This window comes from Chelonia mydas, chromosome 1, assembly GCF_015237465.2.
Source record: "Chelonia mydas isolate rCheMyd1 chromosome 1, rCheMyd1.pri.v2, whole genome shotgun sequence".
NCBI classification, from domain to species: Eukaryota; Metazoa; Chordata; order Testudines; family Cheloniidae; genus Chelonia; species Chelonia mydas.
Window position 1 is genome coordinate 249,500,044 of NC_057849.1, and position 12,580 is coordinate 249,512,623.

The 12,580-nt window shown below is 43.8% G+C and overlaps 1 protein-coding gene across 3 annotated transcripts in view; it reads left to right on the top strand.

The window, feature by feature from the left end:
* The window catches only part of TXNRD1 (thioredoxin reductase 1), a 51,751-nt gene that overhangs the window by 24,394 nt on the left and 14,777 nt on the right, over positions 1-12,580 (top strand). For all 3 annotated transcript variants that reach the window (XM_007066126.4, XM_027828425.3, XM_027828426.3), the window contains 9 exons: positions 245-367; positions 1,559-1,631; positions 1,746-1,865; positions 2,613-2,755; positions 2,884-2,999; positions 4,958-5,183; positions 7,667-7,759; positions 10,265-10,341; positions 12,414-12,570. In XM_007066126.4, the coding sequence (XP_007066188.3) occupies positions 245-367; positions 1,559-1,631; positions 1,746-1,865; positions 2,613-2,755; positions 2,884-2,999; positions 4,958-5,183; positions 7,667-7,759; positions 10,265-10,341; positions 12,414-12,570 (1,128 nt within the window). The remainder of the gene's footprint in view (positions 1-244; positions 368-1,558; positions 1,632-1,745; positions 1,866-2,612; positions 2,756-2,883; positions 3,000-4,957; positions 5,184-7,666; positions 7,760-10,264; positions 10,342-12,413; positions 12,571-12,580) is intronic.

Here is a 12,580-nt window from a genome sequence, read left to right on the forward strand (position 1 = left end):
AAAAGCAGCAGGTTCATATTTTTGTGTCTATGCAGGAAGCTGAGCTATTGGAGTAAGGATTACAAAGATACAACTCTAAGAAGCTAATGGGGAGCAGTGTTTGCAAACTCCAAAACCACCCATTTCCCCCTCCCCCAGCAACTGTTTCACATTGGAAGTGTTCATTTTGTCATTGATTCAGATTTGAGAGCTATGGATAATACTTTTCTTTGAATAAATTTGTCTCTTTGTTTTCTTCTTTCAGGCACATAAGGAAGGAAAGATTCAAAAACTACTTGAAACAAAGGGACATGATCACATGCAGGATTCCTATGACTATGATCTAATTGTCATTGGAGGGGGTTCTGGAGGTCTGGCTGCTTCCAAGGTATGAGTGACAAAATGCAAATGTATGAGCCACTGATACTTGAGCAGAATACATCCTGAACGTTTCAGGTCTGAATATCTCTAATATTGTAGAGGCATCAAATTAATTCTTGTTCTTTTGTGGATCTTTGGGTGCTAGTCCCAGTGGCATGGTATCCTCATTTAAAGAGACAGTTGCTCTGAAGATGAAAAGTGTGAAAATGTAACAAAGTGAATATAAAATATGACCTTTTCCTCCCACCTCCCTTCAAGAGATATTGTTAGAAAACACTGGGAAAATATCTCAAGAGGTTTTCTTAGCATTTGGATTAAATTGCTGAGAGTATGTTAAAAACTATCCTGAAATTATTATAAACAAGTTTCTATTTTTGTCTGAGATTAATATCCACCTGGGAATCTTTGTGTGTATGTACGTACGTACGTACATACACGCGCCTGCGCGCACATTTTTAAAAAAAAATTTGGGATCAGTCATTTTATTTTTAATGGAAGAAGTTGTATAACTTCAAAGTTTCATAGAATGAAATCCTGGCCTCACTGAAGTCAGTGGGAGTTTTGCTTAACTAGTTGTGAGCCCTTCATATGATGGAATATAATTAATAACGCATGAGCCAGTTGTGGTCATTCAAGATATCAGGTTTACTAGTTTGAAAAACAAATGCCACTCTTGACATCTACAGATCGTGGGCTAAATTCTGTATTCATGTATACCAGCACGACCACACTGAAATGCAGGGGATGTGCAGAGATGTAACTGAGGACAGAATTTGGTGCCAGGTGCCTTTATGCTGTTACGGGACATGTCAGATCAATGCAGTAGAAACACATTGTTAAAGGGAGAACCAGATAAATAACGTTGTTAGAAGGATTTTAAAACAAATGGAATGCTGAGAAATTATTTAAGCAATATGACTGGCTGAAGTGGAGAGCATCAGTTCTTTAGCAGTGCCCTCAACCTACCAAGTGGAACTGTATCACTTGTAGAAATCTATATGCCCGTTTTCCCCCCCTCTTTTCCGTCTTGAGCATGCAGATTAATCCTGAAGATTAATGAGCGTCTGGCCATGCCCTTGCAACTCAATTGTTATTACATAATTAAAAATGGCATTGATTTTCAGCAGTGTATGATGCTATCGTGTAGTATGGATAGAAGTTCTAATATTTCTATATTTGTGTTTAATTTGTTCTCTAGGAGGCTGCCAAGTATGGCAAGAAAGTGATGGTGCTGGACTACGTTACTCCTACTCCTCAGGGAACTAGATGGGGTAAATTTCTGATGACTACAGTCATGTTGTTATAAAGGGGCATTTCTTATTAAACTCAGATTCTATTTTAGGACAGAGCACATTCATACATAAAACATTCTGTTCCTCTCTTAGGTCTTGGAGGGACGTGTGTAAATGTGGGTTGTATACCTAAAAAACTGATGCACCAGGCAGCTTTGCTAGGACAAGCCTTACAAGATTCACGCAAGTTTGGATGGCAGTTTGAGGAGAAAGGTATAGAAATTTAAAAAAATATATATCTTTTAATTTTCATGAACCTCATTCAGAACTCTATCCTGCAAGGTGCTGAGCACTTCAGGACCTCTGCCGCAAAGCAATTCAGATTGTGCTAGCTTTAAGAACATAAGTGGTACCATTGAGTTCAGTGGGATGACACACATGCTTAAGTGCATTGCAGGATCAGGACTGGAGTACTCGGCATCAGGTCCTCAGTGGTGTAGTGTGCATTTTTATAGCCCATTGATTCCTTCCAGCGTTTAATATCATGAACCCTACATGTCCATATATGTGGGTCTGGATTTGGTGCAGGCATGCTCCTCTAAGTGGGAGTATGCAGAGGCAATTCTCAAAGAGACGTAACCCGTTCATGTTTTAACAGACACCTGCTCACAGTTGTCAACAGAATAATACTGATACTGAGATAAAGCTACAAGCTTCAAGAGTTAAAAAAATAGGAAATGACAAGATCTTGAATGGCTTGGTCGGAGCCCACTGATAACAAAATGCTTGCCTGCCACTGTTGTTGCAGCCATGTGGTAAGCACTATAGGTCAGACTACCTTATTCCAGCTTTTTGCTGCTGTAACTCATTAGATTTCAGGGGGTACACGAGGGTGAAACAGGAGCAACACAGTGGTGAATCGGGCCCTGTGTGACAACTGTGATGTGAGAATCCTGCTGGAAGGCTGGGAAAAATGAGGAATAGACAGGTTAAAAGCTGGACATCTTTTTGTTTCAACAGTCAAACACAGCTGGGAGACTATGACAGAAGCTGTTCAGAATTATATTGGCTCTCTCAACTGGGGCTACAGGGTGTCTTTGAGAGAGAAGGAGGTCACGTACGAGAATGCTTACGGAGAATTTGTTGGGCCACACACAATTAAGGTACCAAATAGCAATGTGTCCTCTATCTCTTCTTTACTCTTTTTGGACAAAGATGCTTTTCTGACACAACAATCTTCTTGTTGATAAGAGCGTGAAATACAAACTATGTCCTGTTGCTTTGCATATAGGCAACAAATAACAAAGGAAAAGAGAAATTTTACACAGCGGAGAAATTTCTGATTGCCACCGGTGAAAGGCCGCGCTACCTGGGTGTCCCTGGAGACAAGGAATACTGCATTAGCAGGTAAACATAGGCAGGAATGCAGAATAATCCACTATGCCTATTTTAAAATGGTCTCTTACGGCATGAGTTCTGCAGGTGGTAAGAGAGTAGGGGTGCTGAGCATGGTGCTTTATTACTCATGGCCCTGTAAAGTGACACAAGAGGAGGAGAATGGCCATGGCAGAATAATGGACCAGCAAGAACACCAGACCTAGCATACATCACGAGGCTGTGAGCACTTGGCTATGAGACATGTTTCATGCGATCCTTTAGTAGTACTACATCAGGGTGACAGCAGCAGTAACTGAGAATGCCATAAATGAGAATACCAGAATGCCCAGAATTTGCATTAATTCATCAGGCCTATCTCCATGCCCGTCGCATTCATTTCCTCCCTATTCGCCTGCGACCGGTTCAATGCAGCTGTGGTGGTTTGTTCAAGTTGAGGAGCACTGTGCACTTTGAGGAAGTCTCTCTGCACAAGTGCTGAGGAAATCCTGAGTCTGAAAGCATTTCCACTTCCACAAGTCAGCAGTCTGTATAAACACATGCAGCGAGCTGAAGTACTGTTGACCCAAGAAATACTAGAGTTTTTGTTGTGAAACCACATGAAATTTGCCTGTCTTGTCTTGTTACAACTTTGAAACTCAATCCAGGTTCCCAAAGAAGTTCATAAAATTTCATGAATCTTATGGGTATACACGAACTGATTTATGACTCCATGAAAGCCATACAAAACTTGTGGCTTTGCAAGTTTTTAACACATATCCAGGTGAAATGCAGTGGTTTCAACTGAGTTTAACTTTTAGGTTCTTTGGAGCATGGCAAAGGCAAGGCAAAAATTATGGGCATGCAAACCTATATGAGTCAAAACAAATAAAAGGTTTGAATAAACTCCTATGAATGGAAACAGCCAAATTTCACACTTCTCTACTAACAGGAAGTGGTGAGCGTGGACATATGTTATATATGGGGCCAACACTGAAGCCCAAGGGCTTCTGTCCCAGTCAGGGGGCCTGTAACCTGAGCCCCGCCACCCAGGGCTGAAGCCCTTGGGCTTTGGCTTTGATCCCAGGTGGTTGGGCTTGGGCTTTGGCCCTGGGTGGTGGGTCTCAAGCTTTGGCTTTGGCCACAGGCCTCAGCAAGTCTAGTGCCAGCCCTGGCAACCCCATAAAACGGGATCACGACCCACTTTGGGGTCCCACTCCATAGTTTGAGAACCGCTGCTCTAAAGCATGGTGGAGCTAAAGCCACTCCACAAAACAGTTGAAAGAAGTTGTTTTGCTCATGTTAAAAATTTATTTTTTCCTACTCTCATTCTTGGAAACAGTTGAACTGTATTTGCTGAAACATTTAAAAAAAAATCCAGCCTGAAGCAGACACTCATGTTGGAAAACTTCAGCCCAAACAGTTAAAGCTTAGTAAAGCTATATATAATTGTAAATAGGGGCTTTTAACAGGAAGCATCAGGAAACCTTAATTACGTGAGGACCTAATAGCCCCACCGATAGTTATGTTTTGTGCACATTTGTTATATTGTTTTATTTGCATATTGGTTGTATTTTTAATATTTTGTACAACACTGATTAAAATAAAATCTTCAAAAAAGTCAAGATGGTACATTTATCTACATACTGACCCCTCTTCCTTGCGAAGAGTTAACTCATTACAACACCATTTGCAATGAGATTCAAATTTAAGAAAAGCAGGCACTAAGATCTGCGCAGCTGCTTATACTTTATTGTAGAAAATCCATAATTTGTTTTGGTAATTTGGACAAACTGAAAGGCAAATTAGAGTATTCCACATTCATTTTTGATGCTCCTAGTTAGAACTTCTCTGCCATGTGTTGACCTAAGATGCCAATTATGTATATAGTGTATTCCTAGTTCTAAAGATTTCCTATTTCCTCTATAGAAAAATAGCTGTCAATTGTAAAGAATTGTATTAAATAGTCTAATTTAATTTTTTTTTTTCAGTGACGATCTCTTCTCTCTGCCTTACTGTCCAGGAAAGACCCTGGTGGTTGGAGCTTCCTATGTTGCCCTTGAATGTGCTGGATTTCTTGCAGGTCTTGGTTTAGACGTAACTGTAATGGTGCGATCCATCCTTTTAAGAGGATTTGATCAGGATATGGCGAACAAAATTGGGGAACATATGGAAGAACATGGAGTCAAGTTTATTAAACAGTTTGTTCCAACTAAGGTAAGCCTTTTCATTGGAACAACTGAAAGTGGTACATAAACATAAATGAAAGCAATCTTCAGATTATAGTATTTTAAGAAACATGAATTATCTTAGTGGCAACAAAAAGTTGAATCCATATTATTGGATCTGCTAAAATGTAAGTAAGGTTAATTTTTTATTGCCTTGTAACAGTCTGATTTTATAAACTTTGTCTAATTGAAAACTACAATCTAGTTTTATTATTTAAGTTGCCTGAGGTTTTATTATAAAATGAGAAAGGAATTACAAAACAACTTCCATTAGGCGCTAAGCCAATACATTATAATGTTTTAGGTATTCAAGGATTAAAAATAAATAAAATGCATTCCATTCTTTTCACTCTTAGCACACCGGAGGTAGGCTTAAAAAACTGTGTGTGTATGTAGGGGGGGATTGCTAATTTCTATTGTGTAAACTCACTCTGTTCTCATAAAGGATAAAAGATTTATCCCGAAAGGTTAGAGTGGAGATTGCAAGGAATTTTCTGTTCTTATTCATGCAAAAACTGTAGCAATCCCAATGCATATGAAAAAGAGAGAGCTGAATGTTTAGCTTCTAATTGCTCCATATTTAGTGAAGCAGGTTTTTATTGGACCCAATCCTACAAGATGCTGAGCCTTCCCACGAAGTGCTGAGTACTCTCCACTCCCATTGAAGTCAGCAGGTGCTGAGGATGCTCAGCACCTCACAAGTGCTTAGCACACTGCAGGATTGAGCCTATTCTGCATTACTTGCAGAATATGCTTTTGACTGTTGCATACTGTGTCTCTGCTACCTTGCCATTGACTTCAATAGGAGCAGGATTCAGCCCTGTATCCATTCAGGAATTTACTTGAACGTTAAATCTCAGATGGCTGGGCAGATTTTCAGCAGCTATCTTCCTTGTTTTTCTTTTTGGCACTGGGTTTGAAGTTACGTACATTCCATTTTAGTATCAAGCCTTGTGTTGAATGTTGTGAGACAGCAGATGCATCAACCTAAATCAGTGGTTTTCAAACTGTGGGTCGCGACTCAGTACTGGGTTGCGGAATGTAAGGCACTGGGTCGTGGCGGCTCTGGTCAGCACCGCTGACCGGGCCATTAAAAGTCCCATTGGTAGTGCTGCCCGGCTAAGGCAGGCTAGTCCCGACCTGTTCCGAGACTGTGCTGCACCCCAGAAGCGGCCAGCAGCAAGTCTGGCTCCTAGGTGGGGGGGCTATGGGGCTTCGTGCGTTACCCCTGCCCTGAGCACCAGCTCCGCACTCCCATTGTCTGGTTCCTGGCCAATGGGAGCTGGGGGTGGCAGTGCCTGCAGGCGAGAGCCACACAGAGCAGCTTGCGCGCCTCTGCCTAGGAGCCGGACCTGCTGCTGGCCGCTTCCGGGGTGCAGCATGGTCCATGGTGCCAGGACAGGACAGCGTGGTCCATGGTGCCAGGACATGGTGACAGGACTGCCTTAGCACCCCCACTGCATCGCTGACCGGGAGCCGCCCAAGGTAAGCCCGTGCCCCAACCCCCTGCCCCAGCCCTGACCCCCCCCAACCTAGAGCCCCCTCCTGCACCCCAAATCCCTCATCTCCGGCCCCAGCCCAGAGCGTGCACCCCCAGCCCAGAGCCCTGACTCTCTCCCACACCTCACCCCCAGCCTAGAGCCCTCTCCCACACCCCGAACCCCTCATTCCTGGCCCCACCCTGAAGCCCGCACCCCAACCCTCTGCCCCAGTCCTGAGCCCCTCCCACACTCCAAGCCCCTCATCCCCAGCTCTGTTGGGTTGCAGGCATCAACAGTTTTCTTCAACTGGATCGCCAGAAAAAAAGTTTCAAAACCATTGCCTTAAATAACACTGTGCTGATTCAGTGCAACCTGTAAAATGGGTCCAGTGGCACAAAGATTTTAAGAAATTGTTACGAAAAAAATCACAAGAACAGTTGTTACAATTTATTATTTTGGGTTGCTTAGTAATTATGCAGTAAAACTGTCCCTGAAAATTTCATACCATGATAAACTTACTTGTAAAGGGCTAGATTGTGTTTTATACACCGCCCCAGGTCAGAGGCAGCATGGAGCCTCACGCCTCTGGGGAAGCACAGTAAGGGATTGTACTTTAGGAGGCATAGTCTCATTCACATGGCTCAGTGAAAAGGAGGTGTGGCACTACAGAGAACCGACTGCATGGATTTGCAACCTAAATAGATTCAGAGTCTGTTCTTTAATTTTGTTTGATTAAATGTTAGTTTCCCTTTGGTGAGAGCAGATCCTGTGTATTCATCAAAGGAAATAAAATTCCATGGAAAAGATTGTGGTATATCTTGTTTTCGAAGTGTCCGTAGGAGCGTTTTCAGTATGAAGACCTAGCTGCAGTTAGATACAAAATTTCTGTCTTTCACTTTGTTATGCTTGGCTGAAAACAGCTGCAGCCTTAGTATTTTACTCCTGCATATCTCCCATTCGGAAAGTAAAGCTTCATTTTCAAATATTGTAGATCGAACAGCTTGAGGAAGGAACTCCTGGCAAATTGAAAGTCATAGCCCAGTCCACAGACGGCAGGGAAATAATTGAAGGGGAATACAACACTGTAAGTAATTCATAATGGTGCCTTCACATTGATAAAGAAGAGCATGGAAAAACCTTTGAGTGAACATTAAGATTTAGTGCTGCTGGAGAGATCTTCTGGAGATTGAAGTGGTTTTTGTTATTCAGGCCTTGTCTACACTACCGCGGTAAGTTGACTGAGTCACGTAGCTGGAGTTGATGTAGCTTACGTCAACTTACCGCGGTGTCTACACTCTCCCATCAATTTACCTATTCTCATTCCAGTGGAGTACCTGAGTCGACTGGAGAGCGCTTTGCGGCCGATTTTAGTGGGTCTTTACTAGACCAGCTAAATCGATCCCCGCTGCATCGATTGCAGCAGCGTCGATCCCCAGTAAATGTAGACATGGCCTCAATGTCAAGATGTGTTTCTTGTATATCTGCAACAGATAATGAGTAAAATTTGCAAAAGCACATAAATGACCTAAGAGCATGAGTCCTACTGACTTTCAAGGGAACTTAGGCTCCTTGAGCCACTTAGGTGCTTTGAAAACTTTACTCCTTAGGGAGTACAGGGGTCTGCACGTATGGAGCCATTTGCAGGATTTGGCCCTAAGGAGTTACCCACGATAAACTATTGGCAAAGGAGGATACATAGTGGCTTCTACTACAGCTGCAGCATGCTACTGCAATATTAGCATACAACAGATGGAGTCTCTGAAAACCAGACACAAATAAAGGTAATCCCTTCTCAAGACCAACTGGTAAAACAACACTTACATGAAGTCACCCAATGCCTAATTCAGTGGTCCCCAAACTTTTTACCTCACACGTCCCCCTTGCGCCTGTCCATGTTTTCACCCCCCACATGGGATTGGGAGCAGAGCTGCGACGGGGGGGGACAACGTGGACAGGAATAAGGGGGCCAAGGCTGGGGCCAGAGCTCGGGGTGGGGCCAAGAGTGGAGCCCTGGGCGCAGGGCCTGCAGCCAGAACCGCGGGCGCGGGGCAGGCAATGGGGCGCGGAGCCAGAAGCTGGTGCTGGGGTCAGGAGTGGAGGTGGATGGTGCTCCCTCCTCTCCCCCTGTGGAGCACTGACCCCGGGCCCCAGCCACTCCCCCCCGAACTTCCCTCTCCACCCCCCTGGGGGGCATGCTCCACACTTTGGGGACCTCTGGCTTAACGGCTAGGCTGAAGGACAGCTAGGGAAAGCTATACTTATTTTTAATGACAAAACTAAAATGGTATATTTTGTGTGTATTATATATATTTGATTGTTGCCCTTTTCAATTCACCTTTTTGCATGCCACTCATTTTCTTTCGCCCTGATCCTGACAAGACTTATGCACACAAAGTCAGTGAGACTACTTACAATGCATAAAGTTAAGCCTTGTGAGATCAGGGCCTTTGATTGTAAGTGCTTGGAGGAACGGACTTATCCACCTCAATGTATGCATAGAGCCTCTGTGTATCTCAGTGTATCACACCAGGGCCTCTGGGTACTACCATAATATAAATGTTTAATAATAATTGTGTTGTGTGACATTAATTACGTACTACCCTTTTTTTTTCTGACTTAGGCTAGTGGGAGGCCCCAGGTCTCAAAACCTGAGCCATCTCTTCATAAAGAAAGCTGCTGATCTCCCACCACCAATACCCCTCCTCTGACTATATCACCTTGACCTCGCCTTCCCAAGGGCTGTCATCCCATTTAGGACCAATGAGCTGATGAGTCGGCTCAGTTAAGAATGTAATCAGTTACTCTTCTGGAGAACTAAATTTAGCTGAACCATCTGGTAGTATTACAGGTCTGAAGTGCTCAGTCACCCAGCAGGGATGAGAGGGAGTTTTTGAACATATCTTCAACGGTTCTTAGTGGTTGGATGTGTGGCATTGTGAGGGCTGAAGCAACTCCTTGACCATAATCTTGAGGGACCCTTTTTTGGGAATCTACCATGCTCAAAAAGGTGGCCAATTGGTGGGATAGGTGAAGAATTTCACCTGGCCTGGCCAACATTCTGAGCAAATGCTTGTGTGGAGATAAGTCCTCTTTGACCATCATCTTGCTTAGGGGACATATCCAGACACATCCTACTTGGGGTTCCAGAGCTAAAACAAAAAGAGGCGACCGTTCTGCATTCTTCTTATTTGCCAGTGCCTTTGAGTTTCCTAATTAAGGAAGGCTTTCATTAAAGAACTGTTGCAGACTCACGTCTTGCTTTTTTAAAAAAAGTGTCGTAATACTTCTGTGTCACAGATGAGAGAGTGGAGAGACAGGATCTGATCTGCATTTGGGGATGTTTTCTTGAGGGAAAATGTTTAACTGGGCTTAATGGTAAAAATATCAACCGGCACCATTAGCTCATGGAAGAGGCAGGGATTGTCTCTAGTGATGTGCTTGCGCAGTGCTTTGCACAGTGGGATTCTGATTGGGCCTCTGGCTGCTACCATAATACAAATAGTGTAATAACGTATAATAACAGATAAGTATGCAAATGCCCTTCCATGCTCTTAGGAAATCACTAATACCATGCGCTGATGTTTTTCAGGTGTTGTTAGCAGTAGGAAGGGATGCATGCACAAGAACAATCGGCTTAGACAAAGTCGGAGTGAAGATCAATGAAAGGTAAGGACAAACTTCTTTGCAGCTCTAATGATTGTGTGGATATGATTTACTATTGCAACATTAGTTATATAAGACATAAAATTTAATTTTTGAGACCTTTATTTTTCTTTCCATTTCACTTATGGCAGTAGAAAACCTCTTAGCAGATAGCCGCTCTTTATTAAATACACGAAAAGGACAAACACGACAGTAATGCAAACATAGTCTGTTTCACCTAGGTTCTTATACTGCCCTTGTCACCATGGTATCTCTCACTGGCTTCCAGCAATTCATTAAGCAGCATGACTAGCATCTGTCACATGGTTCATTCTTCCTCTCATCCTCTCCCCAGGGGGAGAATTGTGTCTGCACTGTCGTGTTTTAGTAGGGATGTGTTTATTAGGTTTTTTGTTTCTTTTTTAAAGTACATGCTACTGTGTGTTTAAGTGAGAAAGCAAGGTTAAAGAAATGCACCTTGCACTTCAGGTGGAAGATAATGAGGTGTGTGATGGTCCTTAGTTCTTGGGGGAGTTCATTCCACAGTCTGGGACCGCCCCCAGCCCTTCAGTATTCTTTCTCCTGCACAGACAAGCTTCTCCCTCACTGTAGGGAGCATGTTGTGCCAGAGGAGTGGTGGTGTTGGCCATAGTATTCATCCTGAAGCTTTAGTTGATCTTCTAGATAGTCTGGGCTCAGGCTATGGATCGCCTTGAAGAGAAGGGCCGCAACCTAGAACTTGACCAATATTCTACTGAAAGCCAGTGAGCAGAAAACAGCTCTGATGTGCTCACAGTAGCCCAGGTTGCTGAGGAGATGTGCTGAACTGGTTGAAGTCTCTCTACACCTATAGTGTCTCCATTTGTTGTTTTCTTGGGAACAGCAAAAGACACTTACCTGACACCAGGACCTTCCCCAGCCACATTCTAAAGTCCCTGTGTAAGTCATGGAGGGTGGTAGGGTTCTTAAAATAAAAAGTTACAGAATTTTTGTAATGGGAAGTGTGAACTGACCGTTGTATAGGAGTCTATAGTGGTCCCACTATAATTCCTTCAGTCAATACTGTTGGTCGTTACCATGAGATGAACGTCTGTGCAGAATTCCTTGTTAACTACCTTTTCCCCTCCCTGTAATGCCAACTGCGCTATTGACTTATTAGCAACCTGAGAATTATTAATATTTTAATAACTCATTAAATATAACATTTAAAAAAATTCTTGTTAGTTGCCCTTAGATGGGATGTTCTAGATCTCTGGTGGGCAACCTGCGGCCTACGGGCTGCACACGGCCTGTCAGGGTAATCTGCTGGCGGGCCACCAGACAGTTTGTTTACATTTGCATGGCCGCCCACAGCTCCTAGTGGCTGTGGTTTGCCGTTCCCGGCAAATGGGAGCTGTGGGAAGTGGCGGCCAGCACGTCCCTGTGGCCCACGCCATTTCCCGCAGCTCCCATTGGCTGGGACTGGCGAACCGCAGCCACTGGGAGTTGCAGGTGGCTGTGCAAATGTAAACAAAGTGTCTGGCTGCCCACCAGCGGATTACCTAATGGGCCATGCGTGGGCCGCAGGTTGCCCACCACTGGTCTAGAAGCTTGAACTGAATGTATGGCACTTAAAGTGGAAGACCGAGGGTTAGGGCCGCAGTAGCAACTTCTACCATCAGGTTGGATTATCAGCAATAGAGAAGCTCTGCTTCTGCTCCAAAGCTTGTGTGGGAGAATATCTCCTGTTTTGGGTCCTGGAGATTCTCTGTACCCAATGCGGCTACTGGGGGTGGGTGCTGAGAAGAGGATCTGGGTCCTGCCCTATGACTCCGTAATTCAGAAGCCTGACTACTGCTTCAAGAGCCCAGGTCCTTATCTGGTGTGTAAATTGGTGTAGCTTTGGTTGGAGAGATGCTGGTTTGCACCAGCTTAGATTCTGGCCCAAGACTGTAACACAGGGTTGTCTGGCTACTTGAGGTGTCCGAGAGAAATTCAGTATGTATCCTTCTGATAGAGCTAGAGGGCTTTACTTCTACAGGTTATTAATATTTTACTCCTCGAATCTCCTATATTGAGCTACTTCATGCCTTGTCTCTTGTTAATCTAACTTGTAGATCAGGAAAAATTCCTGTCAGTGATGAGGAACAAACTAATGTGCCTTATATTTATGCCATTGGGGATGTGTTGGAGGGCAAGCTGGAGCTCACACCAGTGGCAATCCAAGCAGGTAGATTGTTGGCTCGAAGGCTTTATGCTGGAACAACCTTAAAGGTAAGCAAGC